This window comes from Petromyzon marinus, chromosome 7 (genome assembly GCF_048934315.1).
Source record: "Petromyzon marinus isolate PM22_M1 ecotype Great Lakes invasive population chromosome 7, UKy_Petmar_22M1.pri1.0, whole genome shotgun sequence".
NCBI lineage: Eukaryota > Metazoa > Chordata > Hyperoartia > Petromyzontiformes > Petromyzontidae > Petromyzon > Petromyzon marinus.
The window spans coordinates 14,657,332-14,678,249 of NC_133673.1; the positions used below are offsets into that span (position 1 = coordinate 14,657,332).

Genomic DNA, 20,918 nt, shown 5'->3' on the forward strand with positions numbered 1-20,918 from the left:
GGAGTTGAACTCGGTTTTCCAGGTTCGCAGCACTCCAACTGCTACACTACTGCTCCCCACTATGTAAATAATGTACACACACACGCTTGCAAAAATGTAATGAAACCAAACACACATGAGTTTGCACATGTTCAGCCTTTTGTCAAACCACTGCTGAATGAGAGCCTTCTCATGCAGTCTGGTTCGTGGGGGCTGTTTGACCATACTTCACTACACTGTTGGTGATGGTGGGGAGCATAGACGTGGGAGCATAGACATCCAGTACAACAATGGATTTTGCTGGACTGCATTCCGATTCCCACAACATATCCCCCCACTCCCCTACGCAGCTTATAATAAACCGTTGTGCATGGCGCTCGCCTATCCAAGCAACATCCAGGCTCAAAGTCCTGCTTAGATTTTGAGATCTGATGCGATCCGGGTGCATTCTGGGTGATTTTGCCATAGGTTTAAAACCAACGTGTCTGGGCTCCAATCATCTTCTGGACGTGTGTTGAACTTCTTTCGCACCGTACGTAGCCAATCGTGCCAAGCGGAGGTGCGGGGGAGGGGGAGCACAACAAAATAAAGACAAAAAAGCAGTTCTAAGAGAAATTAGTTTTCGATCTATCAAAGTCGACCGTCGGCCTAGACTTGTTCGGCGAGGGTTGGCGCGTTTCGCGAGCTCAGCCAATACCTTCGCAGTAGCGCAGCTTCTCTCTCAGGATCACCATGCCCCTCGTCAGGAGCTGCATCTGGAGGAGGAGGAGGTGGAGGAGACGACAGCCGGACGGACGGGAGAACAAAACAAAAAATTCCAACAAGGCTTTTCCCCGAGTGCGCTGGGCGAGCCTCGTATTTTGAACGAATTTTAATTTAAGAGTGCGATGGGAAAACTAAATCACTGCTGAATTCGCAAATTAAATTACAATTCGAATCATGTCATTCAATCATAATTAGCATAATTTCATCAGCATTGCCATCAACATTCAGATACAATGCACACACACAAACACACGTTTTTTTTTCTATTTACAGCAATTCTGAAGCATCCCACCTCCTGCCAAAGCATTGTAACTCTCCTTAGAAACAAACATATCATAAACAAAACTATATCTCCCATACACAGACTACCGGGGCAATTGGTGGTCAGCAAACACCCAAGTAATGCCGGCACAGCACAAGAAGGGGGCGATACGGCAAACACCGCACGTGGCCTGGCTCCCTTTGCCAATGGCTTCTTGCCCTGTGTGCCGAATGGTGAGAAAGAGCCTTCTGCTCGTACGTAACTTATGGCAAGAAAATATATGCTGCCTAATAAAAAGATCTAGATTAAAAAAACGTTGGAATAGAGTGAGCGTCCCTATTTCATGTTGGGACGTTCCATTTGTATAACGTGAAAAAAATAACAAATCATTCACAGGCCATTATCAATCCACTGCTGGTTGAAGGCCTCCCCATGTCATATCCATGTGGGGAATGATTAACCATACTTCACCCTGCTGGTCAGTGTGGGTTGGGGAAGGCCCAGGAATCGGTGAAGATACCACTCACAAACCGATATTAGCCGTAGCCTGGAATTGAACTCAGGTGGCCGGGTTCGTGGTGCAACGATTTCCAACCCTACCGCTTCAAGCGACGGCGCTGGCAACGCTCGCTCTTCAAATACAAATAAATAAAAAAAGTCGAGTCGAAAAATTTTGTTTTGTTCTAACATTTCACCAAGCGGTACGAGATTCGGTTTGGATATAGGTTTGTGGTAATGGGGTTTTAAAAGAGTCAGCGTGAAGCCTACATCAGTAGGGTAGGCAGGTGTGATCGTGGTTAAATTTCGATTTGAAGCTTTCGTGACTGCAAGGATTCATCTTCTTTGGTTCTTTCGGTAAAGTCACGTAGAATGAGAATAAAATAATACATTAATAAAATAACACAATAAAATTCTCACGACGTTTCGGCCACAACACAAGCGGCCTTCATCAGGTGAAGGGACGAGACTGTCTCGAGGACAGCTTGGCTGTGTTCGCTCCAGCGCTGTCCTCAAGACAGTCCCGTCCCTTCACCTGATGAAGGCCGCTTGTGTTGTGGCCGAAACGTCGTGAGAATTTTATTGTGTTATTTTATTTTATTAATTTATTATTTTATTCTCATTCTACGTGACTTTAAGAAGAAGAAGGTGTGATCGTGTGCAAACCACCGCGCCACCACTCCACCCCCACGCGGCCCCATAGAGCCGGCATACATTGTCAATTATTGTACACTCCTAAGGCACGGTGGTAAACCGAGTTGCACAATTACCAGCGCTCGCAGCAGATGGTGTCAGGTTAACAAGTTTTTACAGCAATTAAAGCTGAACTGCCCAAGGTCAACATTGACGCTAAAAAACGGTCAACATTTGACTTGGGGGGAGGAGGGGGAGGAGAGGGGGGGGAGGTCTCCGCGTTGGTTATGCTGTCACACGGCGGGAACTATCACAGACGCCGTGCGTTGAAATTCACGCGTTACCCTGGGTCGCTGAATATCCCCTGTAACTGAAGCGAGACGTTGCTTCAGATATTCATGGCAAGGTCACGGGCATTTGGGCCGCTTCTCAGCGTCGCCTCCATCCACGCGTACGCACGCACGCACAGACACACACACGTGCGCCAACCCGTGGAACCAGGGCCAGCATTCCGTTGCAGGCCAAAAGGAATTCATCAGTGTCACGCAGCCATTTAGCAAACTGTGTCCCCGTACAGCTGAATCATTTGCAAAATGCTGACCGCCGCAGGCCGCCCTTCCAAAAGGGGGGCGAAACCAAGTAGAGATGTAAGAGGGCTAGGAGTTGAGCTGCACGGCGACGGAGGCAGCGTAGGGTCCCCGACACTGCGCGACGATTCACCGATGTTTGTCGGGCTCGCGTGCGCTCCGGCACCGTCCGATGAAAATTGCGGTGGTGCCCGGTGGATTACAAGAGCCGCACGGTTATCTCACAAGCCGAGGCATTTGCTTCTGTCGCGTGACAGATGTTCGTCGCTCCCGCTACTCCCGACGGAGTTATCCAGCTCGGCCACGTCAGGGTCAAATTACAGCTGTTACTCTAGAGCAGTGCTCCTCAAACTCTTTTGGCCCACGGACTGCTCAGCCGACGCGAACATTCACACGGGCCACCCAGCGCCCCCCTTACCCCTGGTGACCAAACGCATTCACTTATCTCTCTAAATGCCAGTCATGCAAAATGATTCATGTTACTGGAATATAAAAAAATATGAAATTACGCAGCTATAAGGTTTTGTTTCGGGCGGGGAGGGGGGAGGGACATTTAGATCTTAGGGTCAGGGTAAGATTAATCCGGCTAGTTTACCCAACTCAATTTTTTTTTTATTAAATATAATGAGTCAAATATTAATTAATGTCCAAAACAAAAGGCGGAGACGTCGTCGTTATTGTCCGGAACAACCTGGGGTCACAGCCACCGTGGACCACCTGGGGGAGCGTCGCAGATCACTGCTGGCGGTCTGGGGACCGCACTCGGAGAACCGCTGCTCTGCCTTTCGGTAAAAATCGCGTCGATAGGTTCAAAGAAAATATCTACGTGACTTTACCGAAAGACCCAAGAATATGAAATCCTGCAGTCACGAAAACTTTAAGTCAAGATTTAAGGAGGATGAAGAAGAGGAAGGAAGAGGAGGAAGGAGGGGAAGGAAGAAGGACATTCCCATGAATGACTATCGAAACATTCTGTATCCTTCCAACAGCCAGGGAGGTTTTCCTTCACAGCAAGCGTCAACTCTCACGGAGCGAGGGTTCACGGAGACGCGCGAGTCGGCCGAGAGTGTCTCTTTGCAAGGCAGCCACACTCACCGTAACAAAACGTACACAGACGCAGACACAAAGATCCCCCGTACAGCCTGAACAGACTGTAGGGGCAAGTGCTGTTAGCGAGCACCTATGAAGGCCGGAACGGTACACGAGGGGGGTGGGTGGCCAGCACCACGCCCAACCGACTTAGTCTCCCCAGTGGCAATGTTTACACACCGCACCAGGTACTCATTTGAGGCTGAGTCGACCTAGGGGAGGCTCGGGCCCAGTTCAGATAATCGTCACTGGTATTGGCCGTGAGCGGGAATCGAACCTGTGTCGTCGGGTTCATAGCGCAGCGCGCTAACCGCTACACTACCACTCCCCACTCAGACACACGCACGCAGACACACGCACGCAGACACACGCAGACACACGCACGCACACGCACGCACACTCGCAGACACACACACACGCACGCGGGTGTACGTGCATGCAGGTGCACCTTAAAATAGTCGAGAATGAGCGGGCCCACGTGAGACTTCAATAAATGCCTGCAGGGGGCAAGGGTTTGGATTTGGACGGGGGGAGGGGGGGGTGAGAATGTGGGTGAGGGAGGGGATGCGCAGGGTAATGGGTAAACCACAAGTGAAGGCAGTGATGAGTTAATACGCAAGCTGGTCACACACAATGTCGGCGTGCGATGATTCACCCACGGCCGCCCTCCCACAATTCTATTTGCAAATGGATTAGTTTTTTTATTACGTTATTCTCATAAAAAACATTCTTGAAAACGACCGTTTTGAGCCTCATTCCCCATATTTTAAACTTCGAGCGCGCCGTCATGGTCACGTCGGGCGGCGAAGCATCGGCGCGGATTGCTCCGCGTCTCGTTCAGCACTCCCTGGTTTCGGTTAGTCTCGTTCATCCCCGTCGACCTCACGATGCACTCGCTGCGTGACCTGCGGGCAATGTGTTCACACGTCTTGTGAGCGTTCTCTCACGACGCCTGGCTTGGTGTGATGCTGCTTCGTTGAATAATTGAAATTTTGCGTGGTGCCATATCTTTACCGATCACCACCACCACCACCAGCTCCCCCCACCACCACCCCCCCACCACTCCTCGCCACCCCCCACCAGAAAAAGACAAAGATCCCCCATTAAGCCTGAACAGACTGTTAGCGAGCACCTATGAAGGCCGGCAGGACACACGATGGGGTGGGTGGCCAGCACCACGCCCGACCACCTTTGTCTCCCCAGTGGCGATGTTTACTACGCACCGCACCAGGTACTCATTTGAGGCCGAGTCGACCTAGGGGAGGCCCAGGACCAGTTAAAATAATTATTCGTCACCGGTGTTGGCCGTGAGCGGGAATCAAACCCGGATGTGCCGGGTTCGTAGCGCTAACCGCTGCACCACCGCTCCCCTCCACCACCCCCCCAACGCCCCACTGGGGAGGGGTCGCCCTTGAAAGAGAGCTGGCGAGCTCAACGGACTTTGCCCCGGGGATCCCAAAAATAAATTCCACGGTTTGATTTTAATTCGCGTCTATCGGAACGAATCGACGACTCTCGCGCCTGCACGATGCCGCGTGCGTGGCACGGCCGGCGGCGCTCAGGGTGCAAAGAGAGGGCAACTTGATGAACGTTCGGGCAGGTATCCCTCGCAGCTTGGACTTCACTCTACAGGCGGCTATGCAGTCGGAAGTTGGACAACACTCTGTGTGCACTGTGTGTGCGAGTACTAAGTACTGCGTGTGCGTACTGTGTAGTGTGAGTACTGTGTATATGTGCTGTGTGTGTGTGTACTGTGTGCGTACTGTGTGTACTATGCGTGTGCACTATGCGTGTGCACTATGCGTGTGTACTGTGTGAGTACTGTTTGTGTGTACTGTGCGTGTGAGTACTGTTTGTGTGTACTGTGTGTGTGTACTGTGTGTGTGTACTATGCGTGTGCACTATGCGTGTGCACTATGCGTGTGTACTGTGTGAGTACTGTTTGTGTGTACTGTGTGAGTACTGTTTGTGTGTACTGTGTGTGTGTACTGTGTGTGTACTGTGCGTGTGTACTGTGTGTGTACTATGCGTGTGTACTATGTGTGTACTATGCGTGTGTACTGTGTGAGTACTGTTTGTGTGTACTGTGTGTGTATTGTGCGTGTGTACTGTGTGTGTACTATGCGTGTGCACTATGCGTGTGCACTATGCGTGTGCACTATGCGTGTGTACTGTGTGAGTACTGTTTGTGTGTACTGTGTGTATAGAGTGCGTGTGAGTACTGTTTGTGTGTACTGTGCGTGTACTGTGCGTGTGTGTACTGTGTGTGTGTGTAGTGTGTGTGTGTACTGTGTGAGTACTGTTTGTGTGTACTGTGTGTGTACTCTGCGTGTGTATTGTGTGTGTACTATGCGTGTGTACTGTGTGTGTACTATGTGAGTACTGTTTGTGTGTACTGTGTGTGTACTGTGCGTGTGAGTACTGTTTGTGTGTACTGTGTGTGTACTATGCGTGTGTACTGTGTGAGTACTGTGTGTGTACTATGCGTGTGTACTGTGTGAGTACTGTTTGTGTGTACTGTGTGTGTACTGTGCGTGTGTACTGTGTGTGTACTGTGCGTGTGTACTGTGTGTGTACTGTGTGTGTACTGTGCGTGTGTACTATGCGTGTGTACTGTGCGTGTGTACTATGCGTGTGTACTGTGTGAGTACTGTGTGTGTGAGTACTGTTTGTGTGTACTGTTTGTGTGTACTGTGCGTGTGTACTGTGTGTGTACTGTTTGTCTGTACTGTGTGTGTACTGTGTGTGTGTACTGTGTGTGTGTACTATGCGTGTGTACTGTGTGAGTACTGTTTGTGTGTACTGTGTGTGTACTGTGCGTGTGTACTGTGTGTGTACTGTGCGTGTGTACTGTGCGTGTGTACTGTGCGTGTGTACTGTGCGTGTACTGTGCGTGTACTATGCGTGTGTACTGTGTGAGTACTGTTTGTGTGTACTGTGTGTGTACTGTGTGTGTGAGTACTGTTTGTGTGTACTGTGTGTGTGTACTGTGTGTGTACTGTTTGTGTGTACTGTGTGTGTACTGTGCGTGTGTACTGTGCGTGTGTACTGTGCGTGTGTACTGTGCGCGCTACTCGGCAGGCAGCTGTCTCCTTGCGCCGTTTCTCTTTCTGCGCCCTATTTTTTGGGAAAGCATCTACTACGCTGCCGCATCGAGCGAGGGAACCTGCAGAGGGCCGCAGCTAACCGGTAGCTCTTGACTCTCGACACTGTCAATCGTCTCCGACTCCAACCCGATCCGTATAATCGTCCTCATCGTCACGATCATCCTCATCACAGTCCTCCTCATCGTCATCACCATCGTCGTCACCATCATCCTCATCATCGTCCTCCTCAACGTCATCCGTATTCCTCATCTCAAGGGGGGCGGGTAGCTCTTTTTCAGAAGCAACCTGGCCACAACATGATAGCTTAACGAAGTGGCTTATCATCAAGTGGAAAAATTATAGCAGCCAAATAATCTAAATGCGTGTTTCTAAATAATGGAGGGAAAACCGGAGGACCCGGAGAAAAATCCACATGACCATGGGGAGACATCGCAAACTCCAAATATATAACAGGCATCAGGGTCGGGATCGAACCCACGACCTCCCGCATACCAGGCGAGGGAATTAACATCTCGCCAATTCTTCGAGCGCCCACCTGCCCCTCCATTCGAGTGGCGGCCCGTGCGTGTGGTGGTGAAGGATTGTGGTGAGGAGTTGTGGTGGTGAGCCACTTGAGCCGCGTGGCCACCGACCTCGCCACTCACCGGACTTTCTCCGTCAACACGAAAAGCTCGTTGTCCTTCAGGCCCTTGCGGGAAAACACGGCCACGACCCGTTCCTGCACACTGTGACACACGCACACAGACAAAGATCCCCCGTGTAGCCTTAACAGACCGTTTGGGCAAGTGCTGTTAGCGAGCACCTATGAAGGCCGGCACGACACACGAGGGAATGAGAGGTCAGCGCAACGCCCGGCCGCCTTTGGCTCCCTAGTGGCGATGTTTACACACCACTCCAGGCACTCATTTGATGTTCAATCAACATAGGAGAGGCCCAAGAACGGTTCAGATAATCGTCACCGATGTTGGCTATGAGCAGGAATGAAACCCGGGTCATAGTGTTCGCAGCGCAGCGCGCTAACCGCTACACTCTCGCTCCTCACACACGCACACTGTGACACGCACGCATACACACATACATGAACCCAGCGCACGTCAGTGTGGGGATTATGTCCACTGCAGAATTTGATAGTGGCACTGAGTGTGTGCGCGTCTTTGTCTCGTTGTAGGGGGGAGCAAGTGTCGTAGTTAGCACGCTGCGCTATGAACCCGGTGACCCGGGTTCGATTCCCACTCATGGCCAACGCCACTGATGATTATCTAACCGGTCCTGGGTCTCCCCTCGGTCGACTCAACTTAAAATGAATACCTAATGCGATGTGTAAACATCAACACCGTTGAGACAAAGGCGGCCGGGTGTGGTGCTGGCCACCAACCCTCTCGTGTGCCGTGCAGGCCTTCATAGGTGCTACTCGCTAACAGCACTTGCTCCAAACGTCCGTTAAGGCTATACGGGGGATCTTTGTATTGTGTGCGTGTGTGTGCTCGTCTGCCCATGTACAAAAAGACCGTCTTCCTAAGCAGGACTCTTTTCACACGATTGACCCAGCACTGGCACACACACACGCACACTGGCACACAAAGATAAGGATCTCCCGAATAGCCTTAACATACTGTAGGGGCAAGTGCTGTTAGCGAACACCTATGAAGACCGCACTGGCATACAACAACAACAACCGCCATTCGCCACTAAGTGGCGGCGACGTCACCACGACGCTTGTGCCAGGCTAGGTGCACCTTGCGGCCACGTGAAGTGTCGACCGCCCGCTGGCAGGAGGTCACGGGGCAGACCCAGCAGGTGCCACGGCTCGAATGACCGAGTCGACTGGCTGATGCACCACCTGTGCCCCCCACTGTGCCAACTTGCTGGCACAGTGGGGGGCACACGCACACACTGTACACGAACACTATACATAGCATATGCACGAGATGTGGTCAACTTAGTTGTGAATAAAATCACAGCGATCAAAGAGGCATTTGGTTTCGCGTTGATTTCTCGCTCGCTGGAGGTCCCCGTGAAGACGTGGGAAAACGTAATTGTGGCTTTATTAAGCATCAGGTTCGGTAACTGTGCTTATTATTCGCGTAAGTTGAGAATATCTTGCGGATCTTTCCGGAGCGAATCTTTTTCTTTACATAGCTGCCACTACTGGCATCATGTGCTGTGATATGCTCCTCGTTTTTACATCATCAGCGTCCGGATTGTAATGGGTCCGTGATTGGGTGGAATCTGTCACACGTAGCTTATATTCACTTAAAGCCAATTCATGAAATAGGCAGTTACTTAAATGTAAATGGGCATTTTTATTCTGCTCACGAGTAACACACTGTGTGTTCCAAAGGGTGTACACATTTTAATATCGATTTGCAACCACGTAAAAACTAATTTCATTGCACACTTATTCCAATTAAAATAATAAAAGTGTTTTGGAAATACGCTTATACATACACTTGAGTTGCAATGAGTTCACGATTCAACTTTACAACAATATCCCAACAATTGCAAAGTACAAATACCATCATCACGGTGAACAAACGGGTTCTGGCACAGAACGTGCCTCCTTCACTACACACTGCTATCTCAAGTCTTCCCCTCGCAGCGCATCGGAACGCTGTATGGGAATGTGGCCAAGGATTAGATTTGTGCCAAAAGTTCTCAAAGACCCCTGCATTGGGTGCACACGCGTGGTGGGTACGGCGTGGAGCACAACGCGTGGTGGGTACAGCGTGGTGGGGTACAACGTGGGGCACACGTGCGCCAACACGTTCAACCATCTCGCCCGCGCCGGTCATCCTCTGCGCGATTCCGTCAGCTGCCTCACCTCCCTCCACCGGCTTCATATGATCGCCAGCAGGGTCGGCTACAACATCTCCTGCCCCGTGCACTCCACGCTCACGGTAGAACGCTAAGAGAGTGGAACGTGACGGAAGCGGTGGCTTTATCATGAGCATTTTCTCCAGCTGTTGGGCGCTCAGAGCTCCCGTTGAATTGGTCTACTGGAGCCCTTCAGTGGTGCAGCATCATCAGTATTCATCGCTCACCGCCTCCATGTTCCATTCATCGATTAATCCACGTTGCACGCATCAACTGACACGGGTTCGGAGCCCTAATCAACCTGAAGTGCTCCACAAAGCAGGCTCAACAGGGGAAAGCTAAATAAATCAGCTGCTGTCTTTAGCGGTGATAGAATCAAGTAAGCTAGCCTACTGTGGTCATGTCATGAGAAAAAAATGGAACTTGTTTGGAACAGCAGATTATCTAAGGCACAGTGCCCGGTTCACGTGCGCGAGGAAGACGAAGGATGACAATGGATGGATGACATCAACGCATGGGCGAGGCTCGCGCTGGAACAGACAGCGAGGACGGCACAAGACGGGAAGTCAGTGGCGAAGAGGATTGCCCATGGTGCGACCAACCCCTTGCGTTGGGGCAAGACGAGACGAGCTCTTGATAAATCTTGTAGCCACGCAAACCAATGCGGCCGCGTTGTTCCTGCGCTGTCGCGCAAGCGCAGTTTTAGGCGGAGTTCTAATGGGCGATGCAACACGATAGGCGTTCAGAATCACAGTCAGGAGCAAAAACCTGCAGCGACTTCTTGCTCCCCGCATGCTCTGGAAAAGAGCGTCACTCAATTACGACGACAATCGCTTATCGCAACAGCCCCGCGGGTCTACGCCTGCCAGCGCTGCACCTGCTCGGCACCAGCGGGTTTTGTATCTCCGGGCTTTAAATCTTCCACGTTGCTCTCCAATCATTCTCAATGCGCTCTCGCCGAATTCGTTGCGCCGTCCCTGAACTCGGACTCGGTCCCTGGCCAAGGGGGAGTGCGGCGCCACGGGAGTTGTCGGCGATCCCTTCCCCACGCCTATCAGACCCTCCGAAGCTCGGTGCGCGAGACCTCCCACGTCCCGTCCGAGCAACATCTGCCCGCATCAAGGATATGTCGACGGCGAGTAGGGCTGTCGTGTCCACCACCACCACTGCCTCGCCTCCCTCACCTCACCTGCCTTCGCTTCAACCCGGACTCTACCCTCTTCGCTACGGCCTCCACAGCATTTCCCATCTCCGCACAACCCTCGCCTCCAAAACTCCAGACGATACAAAATGCCATTTTCACCCGCGCACGTAAAATGTGACTCAGATCTCTCCACTGGCTCCCAATCCAATCCAGGATCAATGTCATCATCGCCCCTCACTGTCTCCAATATCCTCCCTCCCCTGCCCATCTCTTCCCTCTCATCTCACTCTACTCCCCTCCACTCACTCTCCTACCTCTCCCTACTCTACACACTCTCCTACCTCTCATCTCACCCTCCTCTCCTCCACGCACTCTCCTACCTCTCCTCCTACTCTATACCCTACTCTACACACTCTCCTACCTCTCCCCTCTCATCTCACCTCTACTCCCCGCCACTCACTCTCCTACCTCTCCCCTCTCATTTCACTCTCCTACCTCTCCCTACTCTATACCCTCCTCAACACACTCTCCTATCTCTCCCTACTCCACGCACTCTCCTACCTCTCCCCTCTCATCTCACCCTCCTCTCCTCCACGTACTCTCCTACCTCTCCCCCTACTCTATACCCTACTCTCCTACCTCTCCCCTACTCCAGACACTCTCCTACCCCTCCCTCTACTCCAGACACTCTCCTACCTCTCCCCTACTCCAGACACTCTCCTACCTCTCCCTCTACTCCAGACACTCTCCTACCTCTCCCCTACTCCAGACACTCTCCTACCTCTCCCTCTACTCCAGACACTCTCCTACCTCTCCCCCTACTCCAGACACTCTCCTACCTCTCCCCCTACTCCAGACACTCTCCTACCTCTCCCCTACTCCAGACACTCTCCTACCTCTCCCTCTACTCCAGACACTCTCCTACCTCTCCCCTACTCTATACCCTACTCTCCTACCTCTCCCCCTACTCTACACACTCCCCTACCTCTCCCCCTACTGCAGACACTGTGCTACCTCTCCCCTACTCTCCTACCTCTCCCCCTACTCCAGACACTCTCCTACCTCTCCCCCTACTCCAGACACTCTCCTACCTCTCCCCTACTCTATACCCTACTCTCCTACCTCTCCCCCAACTCCAGACACTCTCCTACCCCTCCATCTACTCCAGATACTATCCTACCTCTCCCCTACTCCAGACACTCTCCTACCTCTCCCCCTACTCCAGACACTCTCCTACCTCTCCCCTACTCTATACCCTACTCTCCTACCTCTCCCCCTACTCTACACACTCCCCTACCTCTCCCCCTACTCCAGACACTGTCCTACCTCTCCCCTACTCTATACCCTACTCTCCTACCTCTCCCCCAGCTCCAGACACTCTCCTACCTCTCCCCCAGCTCCAGACACTCTCCTACCTCTCCCCCAGCTCCAGACACTCTCCTACCTCTCCCCTACTCCAGACACTCTCCTACCTCTCCCCCAGCTCCAGACACTCTCCTACCTCTCCCTACTCCAGACACTCTCCTACCTCTCCCCTACTCCAGACACTCTCCTACCTCTCCCCCTACTCGGTACCCTACTCTCCTACCTCTCCCTACTCTACACATCCCCCTACCTCTCCCCCTACTCCACACAATGTCCTACCTCTCCCCTACTCTATACCCTACTCTCCTACCTCTCCCCCTACTCCAGACACTCTCCTACCTCTCCCCTACTCTACACATCCCCCTACCTCTCCCCCTACTCCACACAATGTCCTACCTCTCCCCTACTCTATACCCTACTCTCCTACCTCTCCCCCTACTCCAGACACTCTCCTACCTCTCCCCTACTCTACACATCCCCCTACCTCTCCCCCTACTCCACACAATGTCCTACCTCTCCCCTACTCTATACCCTACTCTCCTACCTCTCCCCCTACTCCAGACACTCTCCTACCTCTCCCCTACTCTACACATCCCCCTACCTCTCCCCCTACTCCACACAATGTCCTACCTCTCCCCTACTCTATACCCTACTCTCCTACCTCTCCCCTACTCCAGACACTCTCCTACCTCTCCCCCTACTCCAGATACTCTCCTACCTCTCTCCTACTCCAGACACTCTCCTACCTCTCCCCTACTCCAGACATTCTCCTACCTCTCCCTCTACTCTCGACCCTCATCCCCCCCAGTCGACCTTCGACCCCAGCGGGGGGGGGGGGGGGGTCATTCTCCCGTGCTGTCCGCGCGACCTCTAACCCCCCCACCTAACCAGGGAGACGTCCACAGCCTTCCCCTGCCCTCTTGTCCTCTATGACCGAAGTCCTCCCCTCCCTGCGATCTGCACACAGCCACACAGCAGTTACCTCTACCCAGTGATGTCCATTGCAAAGCCGCGCGCGGTCACCCCCCCCCGCCCCCCATCATCATCGTGGTGCTGTAGTCTCACCCTCCCCCGCCCCCCCACCAATGGTTTCAACCGCGTGTCGGCCCCTCACGCTGACGATGTCTTATCGGTGAACGTGCCGCCCCACCGCCCTGCTCTGAAAGCGAGTGAAGAAGGACGCTGCCCTACTTCGCTGTGCCCCATCACAGTGGCGCGCCGCAGCCACATCCCCGCCTCGGGCTCCTTGCGCCGCCGAGGGCTATTCGCTCATCCCCCGCCCCCCTGCCCACAACACCGCACTGACTACATTGACTGAAGTATGGCCATATGATCAAACGTCAACCCCGGCCACCCCACCAACCAACGTCCTCAACTCCCATAAACAAACACGACGCCCGGTTGAGCGCTGACCGGACGCACCCACCCCCCCCTCTCACCTGTCCCCCCCCCCTCTCACCTGTCCCCCCCCTCTCTCACCTGTCCCCCCCTCCCCTCTCTCACCTGTCCCCCCCCTCTCTCACCTGTCCCCCCCCCCTCTCTCACCTGTCCCCCCCCCTCTCTCACCTGTCCCCCCCCTCTCTCACCTGTCCCCCCCCCTCTCACCTGTCCCCCCTCCTCACCTGTCCCCCCCTCTCTCACCTGTCCCCCCCTCTCTCACCTGTCCCCCCCCTCTCTCACCTGTCCCCCCCCTTCTCTCACCTGTCCCCCCCTCCCCTCTCTCACCTGTCCCCCCCCCTCTCACCTGTCCCCCCCCTCTCACCTGTCCCCCCCCCCCCTTTCTCACCTGTCCCCCCCCTCTCTCACCTGTCCCCCCCCCTCTCTCACCTGTCCCCCCCCCCCTCTCTCACCTGTCCCCCCCCTCTCACCTGTCCCCCCCCCCCTCTCACCTGTCCCCCCCCTCTCTCACCTGTCCCCCCCTCCCCTCTCTCACCTGTCCCCCCCCTCTCTCACCTGTCCCCCCCCTCTCTCACCTGTCCCCCCCCCCTCTCTCACCTGTCCCCCCCCCTCTCTCACCTGTCCCCCCCCTCTCTCACCTGTCCCCCCCCCTCTCTCACCTGTCCCCCCTCCTCACCTGTCCCCCCCTCTCTCACCTGTCCCCCCCCCCTTCTCTCACCTGTCCCCCCCTCCCCTCTCTCACCTGTCCCCCCCCTCTCACCTGTCCCCCCCCCCTTTCTCACCTGTCCCCCCCCCTCTCTCACCTGTCCCCCCCCCTCTCTCACCTGTCCCCCCCCCTCTCTCACCTGTCCCCCCCCCTCTCTCACCTGTCCCCCCCTCTCTCACCTGCCCCCCCTCTCTCACCTGCCCCCCCTCTCTCACCTGTCCCCCCCTCCCCTCTCTCACCTGTCCCCCCCCTCTCTCACCTGTCCCCAACCCCTCTCTCACCTTTCCCCCCCCTCTCTCACCTGTCCCCCCCCTCTCTCACCTGTCCCCCCCCTCTCTCACCTGTCCCCCCCTCCCCTCTCTCACCTGTCCCCCCCCCTCTCTCACCTGTCCCCCCCTCCCCTCTCTCACCTGTCCCCCCCTCCCCTCTCTCACCTGTCCCCCCTCTCTCACCTGTCCCCCCTCTCTCACCTGTCCCCCCCCCCTCTCTCACCTGTCCCCCCCCTCTCTCACCTGTCCCCCCCTCCCCTCTCTCACCTGTCCCCCCCCCCCTCTCTCACCTGTCCCCCCCTCCCCTCTCTCACCTGTCCCCCCCTCCCCTCTCTCACCTGTCCCCCCCCCTCCCTCACCTGTCCCCCCCCTCTCTCACCTGTCCCCCCCCTCTCTCACCTGTCCCCCCCCCTCTCTCACCTGTCCCCCCCCCTCTCACCTGTCCCAGGTGATCTCCGATCCCGGCTGCGGATGCCCCGAGAGGGAGGCGCGCTCCTCCTGGAGGCACGGCGTCAGGTCGTAGCGGAACACCTCGCCTTGCAGGTTGGGCGAGCTGCGGTACTTGGGTCTCCGCATGGAGCCCATGATGGTGGTGGCGATGTTGGTGGGTGGTGGCGATGATGCCGTGCAGGAGCAGACCCGATCCTGAGCCTTTCCTCTGTCTACGAGAGTCCTAGGGAAACCCTTCCCCAACTATCACAACCTCCCCAACTATCACAACCTCCCCAACTATCACAACTTCCCCAACTATCACAACCTCCCCTATCTAGGGGAGCAGGTTGGGGGGGTGTCCGACTGAACCCTATCTCTTAAACCCCCTTCTCGAGGCGGAGTGAGTGGTGGCGTCCGAGCGAACCCGCAACTCTCACACACCTCTCTGTGGATCTTAGTGGGAGTCCACTCTCCTCTTACAGGCCTCCCCTCTCTTGTAGGTCCAAATGAACCCCCCTGCTGTGCCTAACCCCCCCCCACCTCCACAATGTATGTGCTGCGCGTGAGTCCTCCGAGTCAATCTCCACAGCCTCCCCGGCCGCACGGTCTCAACAGTCGCTCGCATCCAACGTCCCCCTCCCCCCCTCCGGAGGTCGCTGTGACCGAATCCCGACACGTCTCGCTGTGCCGGAGCCGCGACGAAGGCTCAGCACCACCACCCCCGACCCCCCGAGCGCGTGGCGTTAACGTCCTCCTCGTGGCGTTGAAGTCCTCCTCGTGTCGCCCCCGCGGCAGCTGGCACCGAACGGGGCAGGAGTTGCGCGGCGAAGTCGAGACCCCCGTCGAAGACAAACGTACTTTGACCTTTGTCTCGAGAAGAGTGGCGGGGGGGGGGTTGTGATGAGGTTGTAAATCGAGCACGAACCACTAGCAACCACCAGCAGCAGCAGCACGAGAACTGCAACAACTACTACCAAACACCGACCACGCCTCCCCCTGGGCGTCCAGAAATCGATGCGTTCCGCCGCGTTGACGCTGGGAGGCGGTGGCGGCGAGATCCGAACCCAACCGGTCTTATTATCCACGGCCACATCGGAATGACGAGCGCACCTTGGAGCACTAGCGGGGCCGGTTTGAGCCGCATTCAGAATCCAACAATCGACCACCACCATTACCGCCGTCCCCCGTTCAATTGCATCCCGCGGGCGTTTGTCTCTGGACTGCTGTCTGTGCTACACTGCCGCGTGGACTATCCGGGTTGCACTCTGCCTACCCTGTTCCTGTTCTCTGTCGCACGAGCAATATACTGCGTTAACTCTCTTCACTGGGATATCTGCCGCTACGGGAATGCATGCAGTCTTCATTCTGAGCTACACTCCACTGTGCTCTCTTGTCGAACACCAACACTGGGCAAACACTACTACTGCCTGGGCAAATGCACGCCGCCTTCTGTGCTACACATTGCTTTTGCTCTCTACTCCGGTCCAACTCTCTGTTCTATGGGTAGCGTTGCTCTCAACTCTGATCTCTCCCTCCGTGCTACGCAATCTCCCCCTGGACACGTAGTACAGTTTTGCTTGCGTTGCTGGTACGAACGCGACTTGGCTGCGGTGCAAAAAAAAAACCCCGCCTATCTCTCTCCTCCTCCTCCTACTACTTACTCGGTGTTAGCCCGTGTGTACTCGGGCGTGAAGGCAAAACCAGGGCACGCAACGCGTACAGCACGGAACCAACCACGACGTAACAACAGCAGCAACATGAAGCGACAGCAGCCCGGCCACAACTTCACGCCGAGCTGTAGCTTTCAGGAGCGGCTTTGCGTAATTTCTCACCCGATTTTTTTTTATGGAACTCTGCGAGACTGACTTTTGGAGTGGGGATTATCGGCGTAAGGCACAGCTATCCGCAATAATCCGATATTACTGTGCCCTATGTTCCAATCATCCTATGAACAGGTTCATAGAAACACGCGGACACAAACGGTGAGATTGCGATGTGCCGAAATAATTACCGGACTGACGGCTGAAATTAAGCACCGTGTAATGATATTGGTTATTGGTGGTTGGTATTCAGAAGCAGGCGCCAAGAAGATTATGCGTATTGTGAAAAACGCGTGTCGCAAAGACCCCCCCCCCCACCTCTATCACTGCCCTTCCACATTCTTACACTCCACAATACACACACACAGAGCCTTGTAAAAGCAACTATTGCGCCGGCTTTAAAGTAATGCGAGGGTTTGTTTGGAGAGCGAGAAGTTAGTTTCGTTGTCGAGAAAGGGAGTGGTAACTGTTGAAAAGTAATATCGCAGGAATCGCTTGGAGGTTAATGTCGCAATAAACCAATGCAAACATTCGCACAATACAGTGTTGAGATTATGGGGATTTGTAACGCGACTTAAAGTGGGGGTGGAGGGGGGAATCTTAATGACCTGTTCAAAATAACGAGCAGGGGGGGGAGAGAGACTTTTCACGGTACAATTAATATGTAATTGCTAAGCAACGATGAATGGAGAGCGAGCTGGCTGGCTGCCAAAGGCTTTGCTTCTACTTTTACAAATTAACACTGAGCAAATGTTTTTTTGTTGTTGAAACATCTGCCGTCGGTCGTATCGACGACACGTTTGTTCAAAGGGCCGCTCCCGAAAGGCTACTCGGGGGTGCACCGGCAAACACGGCCTCGAAAGAAAAAAAAGTTTGTAACTTAGTGACCCCCTTCCTACTGGGCCAATGTGTGAAAAAGAGCTTCATTGTGCATCGAATTTCTCCAGGACAAAAGTTTAAAATTCTGCCCAGCGAGGTTGCAAGAGGACAATTAACTCCCATCACATTAACTCGTTCGCCCACATGACGCGCTCAGCATTTAACGATGTCTGCGTCACGTGGAACACGTGAAGCACGTACACACACACTGGTATCTTAATCGGGTCGATTAAAGCGGACAGCGTAAATGGCCGATGCCACGTGGGACTTGTTTAACAATCATCGGGCGCGTTCAGCGTGGAACGACTTGTTTGGAATGGGAATACCATTCATACACGCGAAAATGCACGAAAGCGTGGTGGGTGGCGAAGACTGGAGTTTGGGAAACTCAAAGGTGTTTTCGTATAACGTCCAATAATTGCCTCAAATTGTGAACATTGATTTTAGCATTTTGGCCATGACTTAACGCACACCTCAGACAAGAGATATTTTAAATGTTGATCAATGATAAAAAAAATTCTAAAATGCACAGGCATGACTTGCTCAAATCTTAATACCATTTTATTGTCAACTATTTTAGGTACTCCGCAATGATCTGTTCCGCTAATTCCATTAATGTTTTACAGAGAAAACCAACAAACATGAGCGGATTACACTCAAAGGTCCACACGATTACTATGGGTTGAGGCCTTAAAATAGGCTTTCAACTTTAAATAACATTAAGTATTAGGAGAGTAATTAATAAACTTTCAAGGCATCACCACAATGAATAGAGATGTAAGTTATGACCAAAAACGCTTTTGATAGAAACACAATAGCCATAAGCCGAACCATATCCTATCTCCAAACAGAATGTCACCCCAGGCAAGAATTGTTCAAAGTCTTGCATTAATCAATGCCCATATTAAACCAAAAGAAAACACCCCAACAAATAAACCCCAGTTTGTTTTGCTTCTTCCAAGAGTCAAGTTTCCCACTGCAGCAAGCGAGGTCAGAACCTGCAGGTATCCCATTCAGAAAACAACCCAGCAGCGGAAGTGCCGACCTCGCATCCCGTTCCTTCCCCGAGCGACGCGATGTAAACAATCGCAGTGCTGCCCGCCACAACAGGAAAGGCGCGCTAAGAACCCCGGGGGGGGGGGGGGGGAAGCAACCGCGCCCTGCAAGCCAACGGGACGCACAAAATCAAGGCCAACTCAATATGAAAATCAATAATGTTGGCCGACTTTCTTGCGCTCCATTTATTCTCCATAATAAAATATTGCAGCGCGGGTCTTGGAAAGTGTTTTGAACCGGGATGAGTTTTACAACAGCGATATTTTTCGACACCGGCTTTTATAGTTTCAACAAGAGCAATAAACAAACGTAGTAGTAACGTGCCACTTGTTTTATTAGTACTCTCTCCCGCGACGGCGCGTTCGAGCAATTACTTGTGCATCAGGGATCGATACATATTAAACACTGTTGCAAGCAGGCCAACTCAAGTTAAGTTACGGCTTTAACACAAGCTCTCCATACCATGAAAACGCAACGACATGCATGAACAAAGTTAACGCATGTGAGTAATTCGGGCGAGGTAACCCCCCCCTATACACATTGTAATGAAGCTTAATGACACACAGAGGCTCAACATTTTCCAACAGTTCCCCAAATGGGAGTTTTTTTTAAACCTTTTATTTACAAATAATCATACGCCGTATGCAAACAAACAAAAAAACATGCACCTATAAAACACAATTTAGAAATGGTTACATCTTACAAAATGGAGAGAGAAAACGAAAGGCCCAGAAATTCACAGCAGACGAAAAGAATAGAAGCGGCTAGCAAAAAGTGTAATCGATCTGGATTCCCTTCATATCACATTCACAAATAAGAGCATTACAAAGACTACTAAGAACTGCTTTATTAAATAAGTACATGTACTCAAGCTTGTACGCCAGCTGGTAAAACCAACCTACTTTACACACAACTCTAATCGTGTTAGATATACAAATAATGTGCCACGATTAAACGGGAGCCCCGATGGGTCCTCGAAGGCTGCCAAGGGGAGTGAAGGTTGGTGACGTGACTGGAGTGGAGGGGGTGTGTGGAGGAGAGGCCTTGATCACGGTTCCAAAAACGTAGCTAACCAACCCAACGGTGCCGTTGCAGAAGAAAATAAAAGTCGACAAGGACGTACACAGCAACCGGAAAAGAATGGATTTAGTGAGAGAAGTGAGGCCCAGGGTCGGACCAATTTTACTGAACCACTATTGCCGTCCTTCAATAAAATCTCACCTATTTCAGAGTAACGGAGTACCTACCGAAAACTTTCAACATTTTGGCCTGTCGTTTTTCCTATTCGTGTGGTTTTTGCATGACACTCTGAATTGACGAAACTAAAAAATGGAATTAAAATAAATACATTTGTTTGGAAGGAGCCGAGAGAGTGGTTCTGCGGATTTCTGCTGCTCGTGGCCCAAGCAGGGCCGGGTGCGTAAAGGAGGGGGAAGTCTGCCAAGATGGTTAAGGGGGGGGCCTCTTGCGCTACTTCTTGTTCGCTTTGATCTGCTCCAGCCTCTTCTTGAGGTCCTCCAGGTTCTGGCTGGCGATGGGCCTGGGCGGTGGGAGTGTGGCGGCGTTGGGCTCCCGGTCCCACGCCTCGCGCAGGTGCGTCAACTTGGGGCCGAGGGGCTCGCACGAGGAGGACGACGATGCCAGCGAGGCGCTGCCCAAGAGGCCGCCGACGGACGTAAACCCCGTCCCGCCCGGCTTGCCAACCAAGCTGGAGGTCACGTCCTGAAGGAGCAGCGGGCGGGGGAGAGGGCACGTGGCAGGTTTGCGACGACAGCGGCAGCGATCGTTATAGAGCAGGGCGGTTCGTGCCGGCATGGGTACCGATAAAAAAGAAATTCAAGGCTTCCATGATACTGCCAAAAGAAAATGTTTGTAAAATTCGCAAATAACGTGCAGTATATACACATTCTCTATTAAGTCACGCTGTACATACTGCACATTAAGTAAACGAGAAGACGTTGTGTAGTATATATATTTATAAATGCACGAGTCTTTTGCAGAATGTAATGATTATTAAATGCAATAGAACACCATTACGGAGTAAAACAAATAATTGCATGCTTACTGGTACCTTATTCCAACCACCTTATTACAATGGATAAGCGGGCAAAACAC

At 53.0% G+C, this 20,918-nt stretch overlaps 2 protein-coding genes across 3 annotated transcripts in view; both read right to left on the bottom strand.

The window, feature by feature from the left end:
* LOC116940035 (proline-rich protein 5-like) overlaps nt 1-18,189 on the bottom strand; it is a 25,427-nt gene extending 7,238 nt beyond the window's left edge. Inside the window, exons 1-4 of the mRNA XM_032949274.2 lie at nt 15,056-18,189; nt 7,565-7,645; nt 4,262-4,310; nt 677-734 (exon numbers count right to left, since the gene is read on the bottom strand). Coding sequence (XP_032805165.1) covers nt 677-734; nt 4,262-4,310; nt 7,565-7,645; nt 15,056-15,201 — 334 coding nt within the window. The 5' untranslated portion in view covers nt 15,202-18,189. The remainder of the gene's footprint in view (nt 1-676; nt 735-4,261; nt 4,311-7,564; nt 7,646-15,055) is intronic.
* Nucleotides 18,190-19,119: 930 nt separating this feature from the next.
* CKAP5 (cytoskeleton associated protein 5) overlaps nt 19,120-20,918 on the bottom strand; it is a 30,530-nt gene continuing 28,731 nt past the window's right edge. For both annotated transcript variants that reach the window (XM_032949272.2, XM_032949271.2), the window contains one exon: nt 19,120-20,525. In XM_032949272.2, coding sequence (XP_032805163.1) covers nt 20,274-20,525 — 252 coding nt within the window. In that variant the 3' untranslated portion in view covers nt 19,120-20,273. The remainder of the gene's footprint in view (nt 20,526-20,918) is intronic.